Genomic DNA, 27368 nt, shown 5'->3' with positions numbered 1-27368 from the left:
TCAGTTCAATGGAAGAAGGGACTTTTTGAAATGGATGACTTACATTTAAATATAATTAGTGCTGGGTTCTTTTCTAGGGCTGTTAAATCAGCTGTTAAGAAAGGTTTTAAACTAAGACAAGACAGTGGTGAGTGCCGGAATAGAGAAGATAAAAAAAGCAGATTATACGGGTACACCTAATTGTTAATATTGTAATGTTAAAAGTATAAGAAATAAAATATATGACTTTTAGTAGGGATGGAGGATTTTACTGTAATTGCAATTGAAACATGTTTAAACGTGGATTAATTTAATAACAAAAGTTTCTTTTAAATACATGGCTACAGGTTATTTAGTGGGGATAGTGTATCAACTGGGGGCGGTGGGGGGGTTTGATTAGTTTGTTTGTTTTTTGAATTTCGCACAAAGCTACTCGAGGGCTATCTGTGCTAGCCGTCCCTAATTTAGCAGTGTAAGACTAGAGGGAAGGCAGCTAGTCATCACCACTCACCGCCAACTCTTGGGCTACTCTTTTACCAACGAATAGTGGGATTGACCGTCACATTATAACGCCCCCACGGCTGAGAAGGCGAGCATGTTTTGGCGCGACGGCGATGCGAACCCGCGACCCTCGGATTACGAGTCGCACGCCTTATCACGCTTGGGGTTTGATTAGTAAAATGTGAGTTATAACATGTAAAAGTTGAGAATAACAAATATAATAGCAAGGCGATTGAATTAATTTGGGTTTCTATTAGTGGATATAAATGGAAAAGGCATTTGGTGGGAATTTTTTATAAACTACTAATGATACAAATTGAGATTTCAGCTGTTAATGAAATTATAATTATAGATTATTTTAACTTCAAAACGAAGGGAAGAAAGGTTTTTGGAAACAGTTAAAGATGCCTTCTTCAAGGAACCTACTAGAAACAATGTTATTTTAGATATATTGCTAACTTCAAATTTAGAAATGATCAAGAAGGTGAAATCGGAGAACATCTGATTGCAAGTGATCAATGCTCGATTAGGTTTAATGTTTTGCTGCATAGAAAGATAAGAAATAATGATATTTCGATTACAAATTTCCAAAAGGTAATAAATATCAATTATGAATTGGGTTGTTGAGTTTGTTGAGGACACTGATCAGACGAGGAAAATATTTAAAGATAAACTTTTAAATATTCAAGGTAAACATATTCCTCAGAGAAAGAAAGTGGTAGCTGCAAGTAAAAACCCAGGTTGATTCACAAAGAGAATAAGAGATAAAATTTTAAAAAGTATCATAAATTTAAGAAATTGAAATTGACTGGTACGACGGTAGGTTTAATAGACTACAGCACATCATAAAGTTGGTGAAACAGGGAATTAGGACATCAAAAAGGATGTATGAAGAAATGTAGGTTAAAAATGTAAAAATAATAAATAGAATTTCTGTAAATGCATCAAGGGTGAACAAACTATTAGGATGGAGATAGGACCCTTGATATATGATAAAGGATGACTCGTATCAGTTGATTATGAGATCGCTAACTTATTAAGTTTTTTTTTTCTTCGGTTTTTACTATCAAGTAGTATTAAACATCTTGGACAGACATTTCATAGACGAAAACAAGATCGAATAATAGAACTGCATTAGTTTTGAGCATGTTAAGAAACAGTTGGGAAGTTTAAAAAACGTTGAACCAGTGGATAGTTCTCCAGGGTTTTGACGTTAAAAGTTGAATATGTAAGCCACTTGCTACTATTTTTTGTCAGTCCTTGCATAGTCATACATCATTTGTGTGAAAAGTTTCCAAAATCTGATAAAAGATGCTTTGCAAAGTAATTTAACAAAGTTTACAATGTTATTGGTTAGTCAGTATGGTTTCATTAAGGGAAAATATTGCCTTACAAACTTTTATGATATTCTTTGAAAACATTACTGCTTATTTAGATGAAAGTGAGAGTGTATATTTGGTGTATCTGGATTTTCAGAAAGCATTTTACAGGGTGCCACACAAAAGACAAAACAAATTGTCTCTGTAAATGTAGCGTATAATAGATAGACGAGTGGCTGGATGGACGAAAGCAGTGTTGTTACGAATGGTTAATGTTAGAAGGAGAGCACCTCAGGGCTCCGTGTTAAGACCTTTGCTACTTTTGTTTTGTATCAATGACATCGATAAAGGAATGATCAATAAATTATTTAAATTTGTAGATGATGTTAAAATTTTAGATGTTGCTAGCTGCTAAAAGAATGCTGCTGCTTTACATAAGGATATAGATCATTTAGTGAGTTGGGCAAATAAATGACAGATGTGTTTTAATTATAATAAATACAAGATAATACATGTGTGTTATCATAATTTGAAGTATAAGTATAATTTGGATGGGAATAATATTAACAATGTCATGAAAGAAAGGAATCTTGGTGTAATGGCTGATTAATCTCTTTAAGCTATCCAGTTAGTATGATGTTGATAGTGGTAGGACAATTAGGACTTTAAGTTGTATCTACAACGATTTTGAATGTAAGATTAACGAAGTTATAATTTCATTGTATAAGTCACTGAATAGGCCATATTTAGATTAGTGTGTTCAGTCTTGGGCTTCTTACCTTAGAAAAGACATTGAATTGTTGAAAATGGTTCAGAGGAGGGTTACCAGAGTGGTACTTGGGATGTGACGGTTTTCATATGAGGAAAGATTGAAATTTCTCACATTGTTTTTCCTTGAAAAAGAAGAGTTTAGGGAATATCTGGTTGAAGTATTTAAGGTTGTAGAGAGAATTGATAACGTTGATGCATCGTCTTTTTTTCATATTAAACAGTGAGAATAGTAGGACTAGGGGACACAAGTATAAACTATGACACGGTAGAAGGCATCTTCAGCTAAGACAATTTTATTTTTCTAGCACGATAGTTGGCGTTTGGAATGCGTTACCTTCAAATGTTGTGGAGGCAGTAACATTAAGTGAGCTTAAAAGAAAGCTTGATAAGCATATGAATGATAAGGGATAGGTTTAAGATTTTTTAAAATTTATTTATTAGGAGATGTTATGTTATTATTTTAAACATGATGTCTATGTTTTGTTTAAGACTATTTCCAACAGTAAATAAATATCTACAGATAATTTAAAAGCATTCCAATGTAGAAAAATAAACTTTTGTACATGCTGACTTTGAACTGATTTGTACAAAATTATACAATGGGTAATCTGTGCTCTGTCTACCATAATTATCGAAAACCGATTTTTACTGTAAATAAGCCCTCAGGCTTACCGTTGAGACACCCGAACGCTGAGTAAACTACAAGTGATTGTGTTAAAAGATCAATATACATCTGTTTCTAAAAGACGTGCTTCGGCAATATGATAACTCCAGACTCTTAACTTGATCGTCTCGTAACATCCTACCTATCACATTGCAGTTTCATCTGTTTAGTTTTCTAAAAGTCGCATTGTGTGGATTAAACTTCTTAAGTCAGCTATATCAATATTCATAATATTAGGGATCTAGTCCGATAAAGTTTGGGAAACAGTGAAGGAAATGCATCGTACATAGTGAATATAATTCAGAATATGTTAAATCCGGTAGAGGTCGTGTACCACTTCCACCCTAAGTGTTACTGTTCATAACAGGATTCGATCAAATAAGCTGAAATTTATGACATAGAGTGTGGTATTCTCCATTATCTTGTGTATACAGGACTGTTTTACGACTTTCACGTTGAGATAAGGCATTCTCGATGTATGTGGTCCAACATTTTGATTGTTCAGTTACGTGAGGCTGTAGTAGCAGTGTGGAAGTTTCCAATCATATTCTTTTCTGAAACCTGCAAGTGAAACTATCCCGTGAAGTCTCGTCCTCAATGTAATTTTTCTATCTGTTGCTTCTTGGCTTGCTGATCTCGTGGACTCATTCTTTTTACAATTAAACCCTCACCAATTTCCTCTGCAGATAAAATTTTATGTTTTCTTCCACAACATATTTTATCTATTTATTATTAATACAGTTCGTATCATTTTTAACTAACTCCAATGCAACTATTCAACGATCAGCTATTGTTAAATTACTTGTATTTAGCCAATAAAAAAATTATTTTACTCATTTTTATTTCGAAACTTCTTTCTATTTCTCATAATAGTTTACTAAACTCGTCTTTTCGAATACTAGATCCGGAAATATCCTAATACTCCAAAACTCTGATAGCTGAGTATTGAATTTATCCTTCGAATGTCAAACATAAAGAACAAAAGTCAGACAATGTTTACGTACAATTCTAACACAACCTGGTGCGGATGTATACTAAAGGCATGATTTACCGCAGTTATTTTCTGAATTTGAGAAAAAAAAAGTCAGTTTGTTAAATAAAATTTACATCTTTCCCATACGAGAACCAAAAAATCTGTAACTTACACGTAAAATTCACTTGGAGAAAACTAAATATTGAAACTTGCTTAAGCACTTACCTATTTCCAAAATGAAAAAAAAACAAAGTATTACAGAAATATACTTCGTTCTAGAAATAACCAACAGAACAAGTAAAACATTGAAAATAAACCTGTGCTCGAGTTCTGCGTCAACAGGATACATGTATCCAACCTGAAAAACAAGACTTTTACTGGTTACGGACTGAGACTGATGCAGATATTATCCTTGGGTCATATGTGTGTGTATTTTTTTATAGCAAAGCCACATCGGGCCATCTGCTGAGTCCACCGAGAGGAATCGAACCCCTGATTTTAGCGTTTTAAAAGACTTACCGCTGTAAGAGCGGAGAACCCTTGGGTCATCAAATCAATCAAAACCATAGCTGCTTCCATTGTATTAATGATGGTCCACATGACTAAAATTTGTAAATTTCACTGTGTTTTTATACGAATTTGGTGGTAACCTTTGTTACTTTCCTTTCTCCTGGTAAAACTCACATTTCAACATAAAATTGATAGGTTTTCATTTTTGCACTTATAAAACCAGCAATATTTCTACTTTTTCGATTAATTCCTATTAGAATAGTATTCACAATTAATTTCGTACGCTGTTTCAACACTCTGATCAAACTCTTGTATTCTAAATCATAAGTCTCCCTCTAGTTATGTTATCCGTATTTAATCTACTTTGTGTTGGATAACACACAGATACTTGTAGAAAATATATGTTACAGTGGTCACACCACTTTACGTGTGTTGAACGAAAACTGCAGTGTTGTTTTTCTAATAAGGCAATGGACGAAGATAGATAATGTAGAAGTGACAGTTCGAACCATAATATCTGTATTAAAGAAAGTTACAGAACATAGTGCTGATAGTTGTGATATATCGAGACGAAAAATACTAAAAGTAAATATGATGAGACAACTCAAGATACCATGCATATAACACCAAACGTATCATAACACCACAAATATTATAACACTATACTTACAACACTAGAGATACGGAAACGAAAGTATAAAAGGACATAAGTTGGGCTTCATTTTGTTTAAACTCGTATTTACTCAACCAAGTAAGACTGACAGACATTAAAAAGTACTCACGTCAATCAATATTGCAAGTACGACTAGAGGATAATACATGAATTTAACACACGTCAAACTACAATGGCCATGGTTATTTTCAAAACCACACAACTAATTACTTCCAGTTTATTTTGAAGGGCAAAGTTTCGTAGCACAGATCGCACCATAATATTTGTATTAACGAAAGCTACAGATCTTAAATGTTGATACTAGTATTATATTGAAACGAAAAACACTGAAAGTAAATAGGATAAGACAACTCAAGATACCACGCATATTACAACACTATATACATAACACCACAAATGTTATACAGAAACTAAACTAGAGAAGGCAATTTACGTACATATTATAATTCGTTCTTGAAAGTGTGTTTTCTTATAGCGAAACTACATCGGGCTATCTGCTGTGTTCACCATGGGAAATCGAATCCTTGATTTCAGCATTGTAAATCCGAAAACTTGCAGCTGTACCACCGGGAGACTGTTCTTGAAAGATAAGACAAATAATCAAGATACGTCTTCCGCCAAGTTTTAAGTCATATCTATCAGCAGTTCCGGCGTTAGAATGAACATTTTATCTGATATTAATAGCATGTTTTACTATTTTCAATATTAACACGAAGTGTCTTTAGTTTTAAAGAAAACGCAATAGCTTGAATACGCTAGTTTTGGGCATTTACAAAAAAAAAAAAAAAAACCTAGATATTTCTGAAAGTACGGTATTTCTTTACAAGTATTATTACCAGTGTGGCATCTTACAAATAAGATGATGTCCTTTTCCAATAACGTATATCTCATGTTCACTAGTTCAAAACGTACTAAATCCAGTCAGGATCACGTGCCAAATTAGGCCATAGTTGTTGCTTTCTGTAACAGTCCAAACAAGGAAGGCCTCTGTTTTGTTATGGCTTAGTTATATTACGTCATCATGCTTTAACTTGTGGCTACTATCACGTGAAGCAGTGATTTCCACAGGCTTTTGTGAATCAGTTTTCTGATTTACCAGCTGCAGAAAGATGAACAATAAGTATAAATGTTTTGTTTGTTTTTTCAGACTCAGACACGTACATCTGGGATTCACCACGGTCTTGTCTTTCTTCTCGTACCTGCTGACTGGGTATCTTTATTTTTTTTTTTTCCCAGATTCATTCATTACCCATTGCAAGTCTTGTCTTTGTTTCATGTATCATGTTGATGGTGCATGCTAGTTCGTTCTCAAATCTACTTTATTTTCAATTGCTTTTACTTAAACACGGATTGTTATTTATAAATTTAATAGGTCAATGCCACTTTTAACATCATCATACACCAGTCTTACCGCTAAAATCAGACTTTTATCTTACTTCAACTGTTTCATTTTAATTTCATGTTACGTCTTGTGTCTTTCGTTTCATAACAACGTACGACAATCCCAGACTTTAACATATTCAAATCTCCATTATTGTGAAGATCCTTCCATTATTGCAACAGTAGAGTTGACAATCCACTCAACCCCGGACTAAGGCATGGATTTATCGGACTGAAGCCCAGGGCTTCGCACAAATTAGTAGGCCTCAAGCAAACTATGACTATATATGTATTGCACGCAAAGGTTCTGTTTTGAGGGGGCCTTTATAAGTTGAAAAGCCTAGAGCCAATAAGACCCTAGATCCAGCCTTGAATCCAGTACTTACTTTTTGTCAGCTTTTTTTAATACACGATTTCTTTCATTAGTTCAAAATTTACTTTCTTAAGTTAATTTTTGTTTATATATTTAGCTTGCATTATTACACCAATGCTCGAATTTTACGTTGCTTTACTATTCCTAGCATAAAACAACTTTATACCGTCAGTTGGCTTTTCTCTCACTGTACTTACTTCTCACTTTTAAGTTCAAATCTACTGCTTGTATTTCTTTTGTCTTTTCTCACTGTTCACTACATGTTTAAAAAACAGAAAGGGTTTTTCTTTTCATTTTCCGTGTTCTTACTAAGTATAAAACTACTGCTCGAGTTCCATGTTTCTTTACTCTAACAATGTACAACAATAGGTCTCTCATTTACTTTTACAATATTTTATTTTTAGTTTCCTTCAGGACAAGTTTTCACCTTAATTTGGTCCTTGCTACTTCTAGATTTTGTTTTTCAGATAAAGCTGTTATTCTAGTATGTTGGCACACCAAGAATTTTCCTTTATTTCAAACTAATCATTTTTAAGGAAAACTAATTACAGCAAATTACTTTTATATCAACGTTTGTTTCTTTGCATCTTATGATTAGTTTGTTTTTGAGAGATAAGATAGCGTCTACTACATCAAAGGGGTATTTTTAATTGTTACTTCAAAAACTAAATACATTTTTTTGTCAATACACACTTAAAATATTGTCTAAATGAAAGAAAAAAGGTTTTTAAAACTTATAACACATACATACCATTCAAAAACGTATACCCTTGATGACCTTAAGAAGGTCATTGAAACAAATTAATTCTTCATAAGGAGATGGGCACAAGTAAATTTAAAATTAAATGCACACTGCACTCACTGTTAAGAAATTTCTAGGCCAAGTATATTTCTGTTTTAGTTTGACAGTTTAACAAAAATATCAACTATAAAACAGTTAAAGGAAACAACTTCATGTGTGATGTTTAAAATGTATGGTTTTCACTCATGTAAGGTTTAAATAAAATAATTTCAACATTTAATAAAGATGCTATAATACCAGTAAAACAAGTAATTTAATGAGGCAACTGTATACACATACATCATGTCTGATTAATTACATATCATCTATACTCTTAAATCTATTGATACACTCTTTAAAACTTGTAACAAATGTACTTAAAAACAACAACGAATTGTTTGATTCCACTGAGAATTCTGAACCTTTTATTTATCATACAAGCACAGACAAAAGGAACAAATTATTTCAATAAATTCTCAAGATGTGCACATTTATCAAGCTAGCCACACCTTTCTGGTAAATGGAAAAAATAAAAAATTTGATGACCAACATACGTACATTTTCTAAAAGGTAACCAAAAGTTATGTGATAACTGTTTTTCATCATATTTTTAGAAAGCCTTGAGAATTACTAAAATGTAATGAATTATTTGAATGTTCTCTTATATTCTCTGAAGGCCATTTGAAAAAAAGAAGTCCATGATAATCCTAAAACTATACCATTAAACAAAATAGATGTTTCCATCCACATAACAATTCCATATGAAACTAATCAAAGGATAACTAAAAGTGGCTATTTGGCTGCAGTTTTTTAAGTACTTTATATATACTTATAAAGCTGTTAGTGCTTTTATTTGCATTCAAATCTTAAAAGTATTTGAAATTAACAAATTCTAATAAAAGAATTAAGTTTTAGTAAAATAGCAACAAAGATGAGTAATTACAGAACTGTTAAAATGCAAAATACAACAAAATTAATTTAACTATCTCAAGACATTTGTTTTAAAGCAATGTCATATAATTAACCTATTAAACTGTATTTGCACAAGATTTGTTGATTGAAAAACTGGCTGAAAACACAGTACTGTCACCTACCAACAGCTTGTCAGAGTAAAGACTTGGAAGTCACAGAATGTGTTCACAAATATACAGCACAATAGCAAACACACACTGCACTAAAATAAAGATTATTTTCTATATACTTCGTTAAAGACACAGCTTCCCCTTTAAGAATTTTTATACTTGTTTCACATGGCTAAACACAGCTTCAATAACAAGTGTAAACCTTACACACCATAAGTCTTATTAATCTGTTTCTCAGATAAATTCTGCCAAGACAGGTATATGTACAAGACACTACTTCATAACACCCGTATATCACTCAGTTTTACCTATTCCTTTATAATTTGAAAACCCAAACTTTTGCGGGTAAATAAACCATTAAATTATATTAACACCTAATTAGGGGTACAAACTACTCATATCTTAGGTTACATTAAATCACACATTTCTCCAACAGCAAACATGCTGAAATGCTATTTTTGATAAAGTGGTGACTATTTCCAAGTATTTTATGAGCCACCTGGTGCTTAATTATGGAGTTCCTCAGATGGCATAAACTTTAATGCAAATCAAATTATATAGTTCCTTTATACGTTGTTCTTTTGTCATAGATAATACTGTAATACAGTACAGAGTTTTAACTTAATATTAAATTGTAGAAACAAAGAATTCAGAAAATATCTACAATTCAGATGTGCAGAATGCTTTAAATAATGCAAGCAAAAAAAACCAAGAATCACAATGTTTCTTTAACTACTGAATACCACAATCACCATTTTCTCTTAAATAATCAATATATTTATATTGTTTCTGTAAAACCCGACATAATTATATTACTTCTGTGACCAACAGCATAAGAACTAACAAAAAAATATAATTACTTTATCCTTCTAATCAGAGAAGCTGTTTCAGATACCATCAGATACAGAGAATTTTTGCTCCTGTAGCACAGGCATAGAAAATAAAATTTATTTTTGTAAGCATATTTCTGCTTTTACTGAATCAACATTTATAAGATTTAAATATTTCATTGTTATGAAGAGAATGTTCCTCAGTATTCCATCCTGGTAACATTTGAACTTTATTTATTTTTAGCTTTTCAAATTTTTTTTTTTTACTTTACATATTACAAGCCTTAAAATATAAAACTTTGTAATAATTGTGTAATTTACAATATTTCAACTTACCATTTACAAATGAAAGATGAAATAACCCAGGTAAAAGCATACATCTTGTAGCCTCAATATTTACAAAACTTGTATTAATTAGTTATGTTTTCATAGTTAATCTTTATGTATTTGTAATAAAGACAAAAAAACATCGTAGGTGATAAAATGACTTCCAATCTATATGTGTTTGTTTTTTGTGAAACTTTCAGCTTCTTTTACTAGTCTGCCAATGTCTTCATCACTGTCCTCACCTGGATTCCAGTCTGAGTCTGATTCTGCATGTTTATTCATATCAGAATCATCTTCAAGAAAACTATTTAAATTCAAGCTGTTTTGATCACTGTTCTCATTCTCAGCATGCCATTTTCGACCTGAAATTAAATACAAGACATTAAAAAATGCACAAGTTTATATATATATATGTTGTTTTCATAGACTAATCAGTAAAAGAAATTTGGCACTGTCATTTTCAAGTATCCAATTTAGTGGTTTTAACAAATATAAACTCCATCAAAATTCAATAACTAATGTTTTATTATATGTTATGAAAATACATCAACAGCTGTACAAAAGATTTGGCAATAACAGAAACATGGAGCTACTGTACACTGTTGAAATAAATTTTAAATTACCTCAGATTAGCAAAAAAAATTATTAACAAATTCTGTCATTCATAGTTCACCTAAATATATTTCAACTTACCACAACTTCACGTATCACCAAACAACAAAATAAGGCCTAGTTGCACTCATTACCCTGTACATCTCAAAGTTTTCCCATGTAATTACATTCCGTTATTACTAAATGTTTTCTCAGTTTACTGTTGCAATTGTACCTAAAAAAATAGCTTTTAACAGAACAAAAAATCTTCTTAGGTTGATAAAAACCTTTATATTTCAATGTATTGTTTATCCTGCAAACTTCATTTTATGATAATACAAACCCATTTTTAATAATATTTAAAACAGTAATTATTCTGAAGAATTTTATTTGTTGTAAAGGATACTGCTACGTGTACCAATCATCACAGGGTACGATAATTACAAGTAAACCCATGAATAACTTTTTTAATCTTACTTGATTTAGGTATAAATAAACTTAATAAAAACACAAAGAGAAAACAGTATTAGTAACATGTGTCATAACATTATATTTACAGTCTTGATTGTCCCTTGACATCTGAAGGTTGGTAGCAGGGTTAAAAATGTCACTTGGAATATCTTGGCCCAGAATGATCATGGTAAATATATAACAGGTGACTAATATAAGGTACACACTGATGGACTGTTTTTAATGGTAAATACTTAATTATTCCATGGAAGGTTGTTAAGTGTATAACACTCATCCTCCTTTATTGTTGTCATTTTTATCTTCATTTCCCCTTTCATTAATGAATGCTATAATTTTCCTACAGTGGAAATGTATTTCTGATTGATACCTACCTCCTCTCACAATGAACTGGTGGAGGGACCAGTGCAAAATTTATCTAGATGAGAAACCTTGAGGAAGCAACTGGAGAGGGCCCATGAAGTGCAAAACCTCAATGTAGAGGGACTCACCTGTGGGTGACTGCACCATACCTGTTTCAACAATAATCTTCATCCACTGTGAAAATACTTGTTGCAAAACTGGGAAAAAAATATGCACATCCAACACATAATTTGAAATGTCAATTGATGTAGAATGGCTATGGCATGCCAACCATATTTGGTGGGTCAGCTACAGTCCAAAGTTGGAGAAGGGTCTCTAACATTTTCATCTCAAGACTATGAAGCAGAAGAAAAAATGGCTTCCATTCTGTCATCCTATCCATAGCAAGTGTGTGCAGACACAGTACACAATCAACAGGTTGCCATCTAGATGTTGGATCTAGGCAATAGTAGGAAGGGATAATGCAACATGATGGGCAACTTCAATACAAAGTTGGCAGCATTGGGAATTTATTATCCAGTATGCAGTAGGATGAGGGTCCCAAACAACCACATGTTAGCTGGTCCTATTCTAATCCAACATCATACCACCTGAGAACTAACATCCAGGTGGCAGTAGGATACAAAATCTCACCCAGAGGGGTGAAATGTAGTTGGTGGATCATCTCCAGTCTAAAACTAGGAAGTGTCAAGAAATTATGTCTGTTCCACAGAAATAGAAAGGTTCACACCATTTACACCAACAAAAGACCACTTACCTGTTCTCAACTGTGTGGAATTGAGGAAACTCAAGAGGATATCTCCATGGTTCAACACCCTAGTGGTTATAAGCTGGAAAATAGCAAGGATTACCGCAATTCATTTGAAGGAAGGGGGAGGACAAGACAATAATAATGGAGGTGAGTGGTATGATCCACATGCCAGCTTCAATGACCTCCCCTAACAAGGAACAGAAGAGGGCAGTCAGAGAGACGGTAAGGTAATGGATCTTGTGCAAGGATATCAGGAAAATAAGGTGGGATCTGGAAGACAAAAAAGAATAAGCCAATTGAATAACTTGGCAAATCCAACCTCAAGGATCACAGAGAAATGTCTCAGGTAGAGGAAGGGTTTCAATAGATAAATGAGCAGGAACATAAACCACAGAAGAAAAACCATAAAAAACTAAGGTTTGGATACAGGAGAACATAGGTACTATGATAAAGGATATGTGTAATATCAAGGGTGAAGACATCCAACTGACAACAACAACAAGCAAATAGAAGCCAAAAATAGGTGTTCAAGGACAAGTAGCATAAGAGACAGGAAGCCAAGAATTCTAAAAAAGACTGGGTAAGAGCACAAAGAACCACATTGAGATACCAATCAAAAAATGTTTACAATGGGGTGAACAAAGGAGACAATAGGAGTGAAATAAGAGGGATGTGATAAGAGAGGAAAAAATGCTATGGTTAATAAGAAAAACAGAAGGTAATGGATAAAGCTGTTTAAAAACCAGCAATGGTAGACACAGACAAACCACTCCTAAACAGCCAGGCAACAATTAATCTGAAAGCTAGTCATCATAACCTTGGAGAAATGTACAGGCAAAGGGGAGGAAAGAGAAGGGGAGCAGGCAAAGGCCACAAAATAAAAGAGACTAATGAATAAAGGAAGGAACATTCATGAGCAGTCTCAACCCTGGACTCCAATGACTCAAGAAAATCTTATAAAACCAATCAGCATAAAAATAAAGACCCAGGAAGATTACACAAGTAAGAAGCAAGCAGGTACATGGGAGATAAAAACATATCACTACCCAAGAGATCCCAACAATAGAGAAATCAAGTGTGTATGGAAAGAAAAGAAGGAAGATGAGTGCACCAATCTGGAAAAAAGGAGAACACAAGTATCCACTGAAAATCTCTTTGGGGAATGGTGGATAGCCTCATGAAAGAAATGGACAGAAGAAAGATAGTGCAAAAGAGAAATGAAGGTTAAACAGAAATAGGAAAATTAGACCTGGGAAAAACTTAAAGTAGCATCAGGGTGAGATGCTTTACTACACTTTACTCAAAAACAAAATCCTGTGAATTAAAAAAAGGGAATTCCAATCAACGATATCCTAATGCATAAGAATTAGAGGATGAGACATGATGACCCCAGAATGTAATGGACACAAGAATAAATGAAAAAAGTAAAATACCTAAGAAACTATATTGAGGTGAGGCAGAAGAAGATATAACAGCATCAATGGGTGCAACCCAGAAATGCATGGTAAATGAAAGAGGTGGTAATTCACAAGGTGCGTGTTTTCCTACAGCAAAACCACATCGTGCTACACATTTAAAGTGGAAATTTTCATCTCAACTCCAAAGTATTAAGTTAATGTAATTTCAAAAAAAAAAACTGTTCTTAAAATTTTGAAAATAAAAATAAAATCAAGCACAAGAAAAAAAAACTAAAGGCTTCTGCAGAGCAGTATGCCAAATCAAAAAATGAAGTACAGTACAGAGGGCCAGCTATGTGTCACACTCTTATTGTTAGAGCATTGTCACATGCTTATTTGCATGCTACAGTACAGATGTACCACTTGGAAATATGTGAAGGTAGGTGGGAATGAATATCAAGGCTAGTGATGAGCAAAAAATTCACTGAACAAGAAAAGCTATTATGTGAGAAGGGTAAGTATCATTTCAGAATTTAGGCAATAACTGATCATGAATTTAGGTTAGAAATTTTGTTAAATATTCTTGTAGTGTTTATGCTAAAGAAAAAATTTAAAAAATCCTAAAACTTCCATGTTATTTATCTTACTAGCAATTTCATGCTTAGAGCTTATTTCATGTTCACAACATCATGCCAACAGTCATATGACACCTGTTCACTTACAGAGGTACATCATTCAAAGCCAAATGTTGCCAAGTCAGCCTATTTTTCATTTCACAAGTCATAATTTTCAAGACTACATTTTCCTATAAACACAATGCTACACCTTATTGTGAATAAAAATTGAGATGTGAGAGATATCGGTTCAACTTTCAAGCTTTTCTAAAACCTTCCAATAAAAACCAAAGATTTCCAGTACTGAAAACATTATTTGTAAAATTCCATGACTTTCTGGGATTTTCATAACCTGTATGAATACAATGTGAAGTCATGAAAATGGTACAGAAAAAACAGTCTAAGATCTTCTAATCACTCTTTCTCATTTAAATACAGGATATGAAACTTTTTAAAAAATACCTCACCCATGAAAAATACCTTAAAAAATCTACTTGTTCCTCTTAAAAATTGAAATGTCCCCCCTCTGGATTTAATATCACAGACACCACATTTTAAAGCTTTTGGTAATTCTTACTATTCCTTCTTCCTTGAGCTATGATGTTAGAAAAGCATCTGGTTTCAAAAAAAATCTTGATACAAAATGATCAAAACCCTGACGTCTATCAAGAGACAAGGCTTTGTATTACAGGGTTTTTATCATTTTGTATCTTCCTACACCCGGTAGTCAATCTTTATTTGGTTCTTACTGTAGAGAAAAAACAATGTATTAAAAGTGTTACATTAATTAAAATATATTTGTTATTCTGTGTGTGTGTGTGTGTGTGTGTGACTGAAAGTCTGTAAATTAAATATGTAGTTATGTGTATAGCTTTGGTTTAAGGTTTAAATATATACGTTTAAATGTTTGAGCGTGCATGTTAGACTTCTACAGCTATCAATTTTCAGGAACTTGTATAACCTGAATAACTTCCTAGAAATCCCTAGGGAAGGATGTAAAAATGGATAAATATGTGATAAGACAACTGTAGAGTAATTAGAGTGAAAATGATCGTTTACATACCACTAATGATAATAGATGTTGCAAATCAGTGGAGAAAAAGAAATGGTACACCAATCAATATACATCACTACTGATCAAACATCAGTACTAATTTTTTGTATTGTTAGAGCTGACTATATCTGCTAAGTTTCAGAATGTAAAGATACATTTGTCAGTATTGTCATAACAATAATTGTTAACAATAATATGAAAAGTCAATGATTACTCACACCACAAAAAATAGTCATGACAATGATTGTTAATAATAATATGAAAAGTTAATGATTACTCATACTACAAACAAAATAGTTTCTTCTCATTATTCTACATAAGAGAAATTCAAAGAAAAGGCAGTTTCAATTTCTGTTTGTTTTACACCATTAAATTTTGGTGCATTCATAACAGAAAAAAATTGTTTTGTAAGAATACAAAAAATTAAAAATTAGTAACCAATTTTGATTTTTTGAACATTTAACTTGTTTTTGTAATATATGTTTTCCCTTTTCAGTAACACATTTGTTAAATAATCACTCATTTAAATATTTTGATACAGCCTAGTGTGTTCTTGATACTTAGTATGAAAGTGATCAAATGATAAAAAAATGTCACGTAATTAAAATGTTTGTGGACATGAGACTACTTGTAATTGTTTATATATTTCACTTTTTTTTCACTATTGCTTAGAGCTTCATTATCATTTTCAAAATATGTAATTCTGTTCAAATGTATGCAACCTTTCATATAACTTATCACAACCCGTGATTCTCCAGTGTTCTTTCAGCACCAGAAAAAAAATAACGGGGAAAAAAAATTACTTGCCCAACAATCAAAATATAACAGTAAAATCTGTTATTATACACCTCATTTCCAACAAGTAATACCCAACAGATACCACTAGGTATGTCTTTTTATGGTACTTAAGTCAATAACAATTATCCTCTTATATTGGTTAACATTAATGATCTATATATACTTTTAATTAAAGTGTTCAACTAACTTCACATTAGGTTTCTTTTGTTCAAAATACCACAATGAAGTGGTTTAAAAGCTTATCCTATTCTGGTAATACTATATACCACCTTTTCTTGCTGCCTTTCGTTTTGGTCTATTCTTCTTTGAATAGCTGTACTTCTTCTTCTGTTTTAAATTATTCCTAAAATTTACAAAAGAATCAAGAAACTTGTAGAATTAAAAGTCAAAAAAATTGTCCAAAATTAACTTAAAACTTTATTTTGTTTGCCTCATATCCTGTAACATATTTAACCTTTAGAAGAAAGCTAAAAATATAGTTTTTAAGTGATAATAAACATTAACTGGTTCAGTTAATACTTTTCTAACTCATATAATGGTCGATCTTCTCAAGTTTGATGTTCTTTCTTAATACTTTTTTTTGTTTTTTTTGTTTAGCACTAATGTATTCATTCAACATTAGCTATACAGTTAATACAAAGTTATCATAGCTTGTAAATGTGAACATACCAAGTTAGAATATTACTATGAAATGCATTATTCAAAATTTAATTTAAATGCCTATATATCTATTATTAGTCAAAAAAATTTTTTCTATATACTATCTCAAATTTATGAGAAATGATATAACTTTAGCTCAACATATCATTACTGTTGTTTCTTTTAAGTGCAGTTAGACATTCTTTAAGTATAAAAATATAATTTCTGAACCAAATTTTTAAAAATCAGCTAGTCGAGTTAATCAGTTATCAAAGTTTGATAATGGTCTACTTCCTACTGATAGTCAGGTTTACTGTCTTCATTGTCACTGCTAACATCTTCTGCTTCATCTACAAACACAAAATCTGCATCACCAGGGTGACTGAACTCTTCAAAATGCAGTGGATTTTTTCTAACCATAAAAAAAAAATTATTCTCAGGTCATTTAAGATATAACTGAATTAGAATTCACTATGTTTTTCAGTAATCACAACACTCTATAAGAATAACCTCTTCACAATATAATTTATAAGAGACATAGGAAAATAAACTAAAATCTGGTTCTAATAATCATAGTATTAGCAAGTAACAGCCAAAATACAATATATATTACTAGTGAGAGATTAAATATACCTGTCTCTAATGATAACATTCCATAAGAATGGCTTCAACACAATGTCTTATTATAGATAAAACAAACACAGCATTCTTTATTTATGGTCTCATCATAAGTACCTTACTAGAATAAATAACAAAATATCCATTTCTAACAACCATAATATTCTCTGAAGATGACCTCATTATAATATACCTCATTAGAAAGGATTAGCTGCACAAATTTCAGTTTCATAATTTAACCACACAGATAAGACCCACTTCTTAACTTCTGCTTACACTCACACTACTTAACAAAGAAAAACAGCTACTTTCAAATAACAACTTACAAGTTCTATTAATCTATTGTTCATTCAAATTCCAATGTCAGAGTATTTATAACAAGCAACCAATAATTGTGGATGGTAATTAGGTTACTGTGCCTGTCTTATTCAGGAATAAAGTTATTCAAAAAGCCTAAAAGGTGGAAGTATGATACAATGTTGAGAATGTTCCAGACAGTATTCAATATTTCAAAAACCTTTTTCAGGAGCTTTCCTGTCTAATAATAAATCTTAAATTACAACCAACCTGTAGCAGTTTTCACCAAATCTACAAGATTTTCTACTTTTCTGTTTTCCTGCAAGTAGTTCATCATTTGTCTCTGGACTGAGAAGACCTTTTTGACTTCCTAAACTCTGGTTTCCTGCCTAAGTCATTGTTAAAGACAGAAATATTTAGCACTTGATACACATAAAAATCAAAAATTATTATTGACTTTAATACAAACCATAATATGCTTGAAACAATAACAACAAAAAACACTAAAGAAATAATGTTGTATAACATTTAAGCTGGTAATACATGTGTTTTATATAACAATAAAAATGTTAAAGACATTACTCTCCAGCATCCAAAATGACTTTCCATAAGAAGAGTGTAAATAACACTTCAATACATGTAAATTTGATCAGTAGATCCAGGACAATGTCTCCCCTCCACGATCACTAACTCTTGCTTTAAAATAAACTAACTTTTGATGTTGCATTCCTATTCATAAATACTTTAGACTTTGGATACTGTATCTCAATTATCCTAATGACCTTCAGTACTGAGCAAAAGGTCTCATACAACTACGAGAAAACCCAAACAAATCTACCGACAACAATTTTTTTTTTAAATTGTAATATATTTGTATATGTAGCCTTTTTCAATACAAAATTGTAAGCCACGTACACTAGATGCTGTTATTCCAGAAGCTCTACATGAAGTGGGAGTGAAATTGTATTGTTGAAAAAGTGAAAGTACATTGTTCACAGACAGTGTCAGTAATTTTATTAAACAAAAAATTGTGAATGGAATAAAACAAGATAACAAATTGTAAACTTTAAATATGGTAGCTAATGTTATTTAATAATGAACAATAAAGAATATGGAATGAAAATAAAAATATTTGTCATAAAATTTTAAATGTGTAGTATAGTTAATATAAAAAAAATCAAAAACAGTAAGTCAAATGAAATGTAGCTTATACTGTTTAATAAATAAATTAAATCTAGACTGTAGACAATATTGGCTTAATGAGCAGTAAATACTACATCATATACCACTGGTGTACTGTTAATGTTATTCAATTAGAAACTAAATAAACCTTTATATGACCCTTTGTGTTATACCAAACTAGCCACCAGGTCCAAAAGCCTACTATTAAAAAAAAGAAAAGAAAGTAGAATGTGCAGACAATTGGCAACACAATCTGTCTGAGTCTCTTGTGTTATGTGCTAAAAGAGTCAAAGAAACTAATCTACTGTGCATTGTCCAATCATATAACTTAAATATTAATTGGCCAAAATTATGAATAAGTGAATTCTACAAATAGTTAAATATAAATTTTCAATTCAGGTCACTCTTTTAAGCATATGCCTGCTGTTGGAATAAGTACAACTAATAACCATAAACTGATGGCAAAACTTAAGTTGAAACAATCTAACTCAACACTCAAAGAAATACAGACTTGGTTATAACTTACTATTTCTCTGTTAAGAGTGCCTTAAATGCTATAAACCAAAATCAATGGCTAATATTTATTCAGGAATTCAATGCCAGATGAGAGAAACTACTTTACGACATCTAACTTCACTGTTCTTTGAATTATTAATGGCTTGACACTCATGAACTTGATATTACAGTATACTTACTACTTTCTTTGAAATAATGTCTCTGTTACTAGCACAGGTGTTAATAACTTTCCTGGAGGTTTTCTTCTTTTTATGGCCACCACCAGAGTCACTGCTCGAGTTACATTCCTTGTTCCATCTCTTCTTTCTGTTTTCCACTTCCCAGTCACTACCAGAGTCATTTCCCTTCCTTACACTTTTCTTTCTTTTTCTATTATCAGTTTCTTCCCATTCTTCATCACTCACAATAAAATCATCTTGAATAATAACACGAGTGACTTATTTTTGATAACTGCCTATAACTTCTGATAGAACTATTACTGTCACAAAACTTGTACTGCATATATTCATTTCTGAGTAATGTATTCAATTCTTAATATTATGATGATTTGTTTATCACTAAATGTTGTAAAACATTTCCAACAATTCTGTTGCTGCCACAAAATTATAACTATATGTTATCTATTCTTCATTTCTACTTTTAGCTTCTAACAGAAACTGCATTCTCAAGAGACTATTACTATATTTAGTTTATTACTTAATGCAACCTTCAATTTTTAACAAATGTATTAATGTCATGAGAATCCCACTATATATGCTTCACTTCTCACTGCTACCTACTGTTTATATATAACATGACATTAGTGTTACATGTGATTTATTTCTGATAAGTTCCTATAATTTGTAAGACATTACTATCACAGGACATTGGTTATGTTATTCATTTTTAAATATCACCTATAACTGTTCGCGAGTGTATCACTATAGTAAAATTGGTACTGTATGTGTTACTTATTTCCAAATATTGCATGCAGTTTCTAATAGGTTATTACAGTCATCAATCTGGTGCTATGTTTTATTAATTTCTAATCAATATGTTTCTGTCATGAGATTCATACTACACATTATTTACTTGTTACTTACTCAAACAAATACTAACAATTTTAAAAAACAATGTATTACTTAAAAAAGTGTAATTCTTTAAATTCTTAACAAGTCAAGCTGTTTTTGTTTTTATCCATTCAAAACCAAAATTGTGAAAGAAATTTTACAGCAAATAGAAACTAAAGTCAAAACAGTGTGTTCTTATACAGTCACCACACCAAACATCTGTGTCTTTTTTTCTGATCAATATTTGATAAAATAATCCTTTACATGAAACTACTCTGAATAACTTACCCAGAGATATTTTTTGCCGAGATTGTCGATTTTTTCTTGAAGCTCTTTTTGGAGTTTTGTCTTCTTCACTTTCACTGAATTCGTACTTTGGACTGGTATTATGAGATGGGACTGCTACAAACATTATAGTGACTATTATTTTTTGTCATTAAAGGAAATTAGGTAAAGTCATTACAATCAAGATTCAACAGTAATCTTTTAGAAGAACATTCAAAAAATACCTAAATAACTGTTATATAATTATTATTTCAGAACACTGTTGAGGTGAAACATGAACACACAGTAATCTGTTTTATTTTTCCAAAGATACTGCCTGAATGTTAAACTGAGTTATCATTATTGCAATGTTTTCAATAATTACAAAATAATAAATATATCTTTGGTCATATGTACCCTAGAAAGATTTTCCAGGATACACTCATGAATCTACCATTTGTGTAACGAACAATCATTCAGTTTCTTGATATAATAAGTTACATGATTAATCTATCAAAATACCCAAAAAACTGGTATATAGTGATGCAAAGATTATTTTTTTGATGTATAAGAAATTAAAGACTGTAACTGAGATAAAGCCTAAATGACCATTGTCTTCACATATTTGTATAATGTATCCTGCTTTCAATTAAAGAGATTGACTCATAATTACTATACATAATTCACTTATATATAGTAAGTTAAGACCTGAAAAAACAAATCTACAAAGTAAAATTCAAAAGTCAGAATACTTTGAGAAAGTGTGCCTTCAGGGTTTTTAAACCTTGTCCTGTTATTTTACACAAGACCTTTAAAAACTAATTTACATGTACTTAAATAGATAATAACATTGAATAAGAAAAAGAATAAAATTCCTTACATTACTTTCATCTGTTATCATGAATGCTGTGAGGGAACCTTCAGAGAATATATTTAGCAAAATTAAAAGTTTAAGAGGATCAATTGCTTTAACACCTCCTCAACAATTCTGTCCAAAATGAATAGTTCATTTTCCAAATTCATGTTGATTTTAGGTTATTAATTAATGGAATAAGTGTGTGATCATTATAAGCTAAATTTTCAGAAATTAATCAAAAGCACACATTATGTTATTTGGTTAAGAATGCATTTTCCTAAGTTCATGGTACTCCAAAACAAACAAACACACATCTTTACTTATTTAGCAACACATTAATTTAGTTATTTGTTTTTATTATTATTATTATTATTTAATTTAAGGTACTATATAACCAAAGAATATGCTATATTTAAATGTCTACTTAAAACTAAGCTTCTTGAAATTAATCATATAAATTGACTGGTTATTTGATTTTTTGCTGTCATTCAAAACCACATCATTAAATGTATCAACCATTACCATTTTCCTTCTTTTTCAAAACAGGTTTCTTAGTCTCTAATTTCCTTGTTGGTGATGTTGCTATTTGTACCAACCAAGCAGGTAAAGTTCTCTTTCTTTTAGATAACTGTAAAACATCCTTTTTCTCAGCAGAAAACAGTGTAGTCAGCTTCCCTTCATGAGATAATTCTGGAACTGTTTTATTTTCAAGATATGTGGAAGTCGATTTCTTTTCGGGAGATAGCTGAAAAGGTACCATTCTCTCTAAAGACGGTTGTTGACTTGACTTACTCATGGAAGAAGGCTGTGCAACAGCTTTCAGGGAAATTGGCAAAATAGTTTCATTTTCAGGAAGTACGTGTTCTTCTCCTTCCATTGTAGGTGATACATCTTGCTGGTGGCAAAGATCCTAAAGTCAAACTTTTTTCTTATTTATTTCAGTAAAACATGTTACTAACATTTATATAAGTTACATCATTACAATTAAAAAGTTAACGCAACTGCACATCAAAAACAAAATGGCAGTAGAGGTTCTTTGGCTCATAAATTACAAAAATGAACATTTAGAAAACAATAATGATAGCTCCTACTGATTAATCTACAATTATCCTACATTAAAGTCAGGTACAAAATATGCCACAAATAATCAACTAAATGTCACAACCTGAAATTGTCTACTTGAGCTGGCCAATAAGTAGCAACCAAGAGAACTCAACAGGGAGTAGAAAGAACCATAGTCAGAACCTAGGGCAGTAGTTATATTGGGGGAAAGACATACAGACATAAACCTATCCAGTCCTGACCAAATGCATCTACTGCCAATGCATGAGAATTAGATACTGGAAACCAAAACATCTGAGTTGATAATTCCAATAAGTTGTAAGGACATCAATTATTGGAGACCTAAACTGAGAGCTAATTCACTGAAAAACCTCATGACAGCATTCATTCCATCAAAAGAATCCTGTAGGGTTAAGACAAACATTCTGCAATTAAATTCACCATTCCTAGGACATGTTGAAAGACTGATATGATGAGAATGAACCCAGTGGAGAAGATCAAAGGTACAAAAAAGAAAAGTCTCAAGAACATGTGTCTCCTTGATGAGAAACCTGAGATAAACCATGGAACTGTTGGAATGTATTATGACAATGTTTCCCTTCAAGAAAGAAAGACAGACCTTTAACCATTGCCTGAGGTACTACAAGAAATTCAAGAACATTTATATGAAGAGTAGATTTATCTTCTGTCCAAGTACTCTGGAACTCCTGACCATGAAAATAAGTTTCCCCATCCCTGAAAAATGCATTTGTGAATAGATGGTTAGTCAGTTGGCATTTTATGGCACAAAGCAACTAGGCTATCTGCACAAAACAACTGGTAAAAATTAAAAATAAAGTGTAATTATTAAAATTTGTAAAAAGGAATCATGTTAAAACAAAATGAAGTCCAGCATTTAATTTAAAAACTTAAGTACATTAAAAAGGCCAATGGCTCTCAAAAAATTAAAAACATTTGTAAGGTGGACAGTGTCACCATCACCAATGACACTATCCAGCATCAGAAGTAAACGTGGACAAAATCTGTCTAAAATGGTGCCATTGTTCAGAGTCATAACAATGGCACAACAGTAAAATGGGGGCTATTGTGACTTGAGTGTCACACAGACTGCACGTTGGTGCATCAGCCCTACATAAAAGAAAAAATGAATTAAATAACTGTGACCAATGCATAGTCTCATTTGGACAACTTCCTCCTTCCAATCCTTATAGAAACAAAATGGCCAAAATATTGTTATTACCTTGCTCACTCCAAGTCAACTGCCAACTGACACAGAGTCAATCCTTGAATACAAGACCATAGAGTCCATGTATTAAACAGGAAACAGGCACGGCAGTGATAGCACCAAAGCAGACAGACTTAGCTGCAGTGTAAGCGAGCTTGTGCCTGCAAACACCAACTTGGCCTGGTATTCAGAATAACTAGACAAAAGTAGATGTTAAAGATAAATGGACCAGTAGGTTTTTAATATTGGCAAGAACAGGGTGAGAACTAGCATGAAGTAATTTCAGGGCCAGAAGAGAACTAATTAAGTTGGTACAAATAGTACAATTTGAGTACTGCTTAGCTTCTGTGTAATCCAGGACAAAAGAAATGGCATACAATTCAGCAGTGAACACAGAAACTGCAAAGGAAATTCAGTGTGCAACCACCAAACCACAACAAACCACGGTAGAGCCCACAAAATCACATCATTTGAACTATCTGTTTAAATGGAAATGGAAGGATGGTTCGAAAGATGTTCAGCAAATAAGAGACGGTACTTCCAACTGAGTAATGCTTTTCTCAGATGACTCAAAGAAAGGTCACACTTGGAGATGCTAATAAGCCATGGTGGAAAGGGCTGACCAGTAGAAACAGCAATGTCATCCAAGGACAGACCCAATTCATCCAACTCCATCTAGATAAAAAGCCAAAAGGAACAATTGCAGATCATCTGTTGTGAAAAAGCATGGCCTGATGGGATTCTGTGGTAAGGATTAAAGTTTTAAAGCTTACAGTAAAGGCAGTTGCAAATGACAGAGGTGTAAAGAAAGCTTATGAGACTGTGTACAAACTCTGGACTGAAGAAGTGCAGAAAGCTCTCGTGCAGAGCCGAAGCCTGTGATGATGATAAAAGAAGTCCAGCATCTTCAAGACTGTGGTCCTGGTAGAGCCATAGACCAGGGACCCATAGTCAAGTTTTGATTGAATGAGGGCAAGAAGAGAGCTGTCTACACTCCCACTGTAGCAGTGGAAGGGAGTGCAGCAGCACATGTCCAAGAAGGAATGATAGAAAGTAACTTTTGAGCCCTGAGATAAGAAATGTTATGAACCATTTTCAAAAGCTATACATCTTTTTCTTCCACCCACCTAGGGCATGAACAAAAGTAAGATGGGTGAGAGCCACTAAAATTAATACAATAAGGGTCCATTTTGCACTCATAAGCATCATGGTCCTTGTCACCTCAATGAGTACACGTCAAGGAACTGCAACATAATGTTTTTGAGTGACCAAACTGCTAACACTGGAAACATCCGAGAAGGTTTGGAATATATGGCCAAACTTTGCAATTTAGATAACCTGTTTTGAAGGTGGTAAATGGACGTAGTGATGTGAACATCAAAATTAGAACTCTGAATGGCATCATAATTTTATTGTTGGGAGTGGAGATATGCCTTACTGCAGAAATTCCTTAAGTAGAGAAACCAGAAAGGATCTATGACTTGGGGGTGTTCTTCAAATCCCTCTCAACAATAACTCCTCCCAATGAATTCAAAGTAGCATGGGATGTAGCCTCAATGGGTATATTCTTAATGGCCTATGAATACAAGAAGAGTTCACTGTGTTTTGTGGTGGATGTTTCCACCAAGATGTCCCAAAGCCACTCATTTACAGGAATTCAAGGACAAAGTGGTGTGTAAGGGTTGGACCCCTCAACCACCAGGATCCTCTCCTCCCCTTCACAGGTCACCATGCACGACGATCCCGTGGGTGGATGGTTAGATCCCAGAGGAGGTGAACTGAAAGAACAGAACCTTCTCTGACAGGTCCCCTCACTATGTACATGAATCCACACCAAGGGATGTGAATAGAATGGATCTTGAGACAAGGTGATAAAATTGATACTCAAATAGTAATGTCACTCCATACCAACCACCATTCACAGCTGGCAATGTTGCTTCTGAGTAATAATATAGGATAATCCATATGACCAGAAAGTATGATCCATTAATCACACCATGACCACTAAAGGGACCTCTTGTGTACTCATTCCAAAGAAATAAAAGGTTCATGGGATACCCACATCCCAAAAAGAGAAGAGAACCAAGAAAAGACAGAGGTAAAAGCTTGATGGCTCTTTTTATGGACTGAAACCTAAGAGGAGTCAGTTGAGCACAACTTAAGTAAATATTGAAAAACACACCTAAATGGAGAATCAAAGAGTGTTGTTCTGACAGTTGACAGGATGGGTTCAGAAGGAGCCAGTCATCCATATAACAATGTGATGAGGAAAGGCTTGAACAACTCTACAGAAGACATTAGGTGCTAATGCAAGACCAACAGGAAAAGTATTGAACTTTAGTACCTGACCCTTGTGCACAAACCTGAGACTCCTCCAGGAAGATTCTGCTATGGAAATATGGAGATGAGTATCAGTAACATCAAACTTGATCATCCAGAGCCCTGGTGCAAAGTGCCATTGTAGGATGAGAAAAGATTCCATTGCAAAGCAATGAGGATCCAAAAATTGGTTAAGTCAAGATAGTTCAATTATAGGATGCCAACCTCCTGTCTTCTTGGATACCATGTATAAATGAGAATAAAATCCCAGAACAATTTGATCAACCCTTTCTACTGCCTTTTTCACTAACAACTCTCTTATGACGTGGGAATGGAGCTTCACTTGCTGTAAATCTACTGGAGGTTAAAAAGCAACAGGTTGAGTAGACAATGGTGTAGGTAATAAAAACTAAATGGCCAGTCCTGAAGCCAAAAAAAGGAGTGCCCAAGAATCCCTGGTGAAAAAACTCCATATTTCCAGAAAGTGGTGTAATCATGCTCCCACTTCTCCCCTGCCCATGGGATAGTCACCAACATCATTGTCATCAGTCTGGCTAAGCTGAAAATCCTCAAAAATATGGATGGACACTCATATTGGAACCAAAGTGGGGGATTGGGAAGCACTATGGACTGATACTCCCAAATTAGAGCTCAAAAGATGAGAAGCTAATGATGATAAAGAAAAAAGTAAATGAGTGTTATCAATTTGAGATTCTAACATTTTTGGAACTCCAGCAAATAACATGGGACAGAGAAAAGGAGTTTCCCGTAACTTCCTGAGGGCAGAAGATGGTAAATAAACCCTTCCTAACAAAGCATCTCTATCCAATAAATCCCAACAACAAATCAGCCAGAAAACCAAAAAAAGAATGGAAGGCTAGTTACCAAGGTATACATCAGCAAAATTCCCAACTCATCTTCACAAAAGTTGAAGATAAATACCTCAGGACAGTCACAATAGTAAGACAAATCCAAGAAAACTGTGATCTCTTTCAGGTGAGCACAGATTTCAAGCCAAATCCCCACAAGTCCAAAAGGAGATCCATCCATTGAGAATCTAAATAGGCCTCCTCCTGGCAGTTATGAGCTAAAGTATGCTGATTTAATACATGTGGGAAACAAGGTATAGGTATCACATAACT

General features: G+C 32.9%; 1 protein-coding gene across 3 annotated transcripts in view; it reads right to left on the bottom strand.

The window, feature by feature from the left end:
* Positions 1-8182: 8182 nt before the first annotated feature.
* Positions 8183-27368, bottom strand: part of LOC143226704 (uncharacterized) — a 39198-nt gene continuing 20012 nt past the window's right edge. The window contains exons 6-12 of one of the 3 annotated variants that reach the window (XM_076458042.1): positions 22143-22530; positions 20789-20902; positions 19631-19866; positions 18024-18142; positions 17137-17250; positions 16469-16542; positions 8183-10525 (exon numbers count right to left, since the gene is read on the bottom strand). In XM_076458042.1, coding sequence (XP_076314157.1) covers positions 10332-10525; positions 16469-16542; positions 17137-17250; positions 18024-18142; positions 19631-19866; positions 20789-20902; positions 22143-22530 — 1239 coding nt within the window. In that variant the 3' untranslated portion in view covers positions 8183-10331. The remainder of the gene's footprint in view (positions 10526-16468; positions 16543-17136; positions 17251-18023; positions 18143-19630; positions 19867-20788; positions 20903-22142; positions 22531-27368) is intronic. The other 2 variants (XM_076458051.1, XM_076458060.1) reach the window with 2 other exon arrangements.

This window comes from Tachypleus tridentatus, chromosome 1 (assembly GCF_004210375.1).
Source record: "Tachypleus tridentatus isolate NWPU-2018 chromosome 1, ASM421037v1, whole genome shotgun sequence".
NCBI lineage: Eukaryota > Metazoa > Arthropoda > Merostomata > Xiphosura > Limulidae > Tachypleus > Tachypleus tridentatus.
This window is presented reverse-complemented; position numbering and strand designations above follow the sequence as displayed.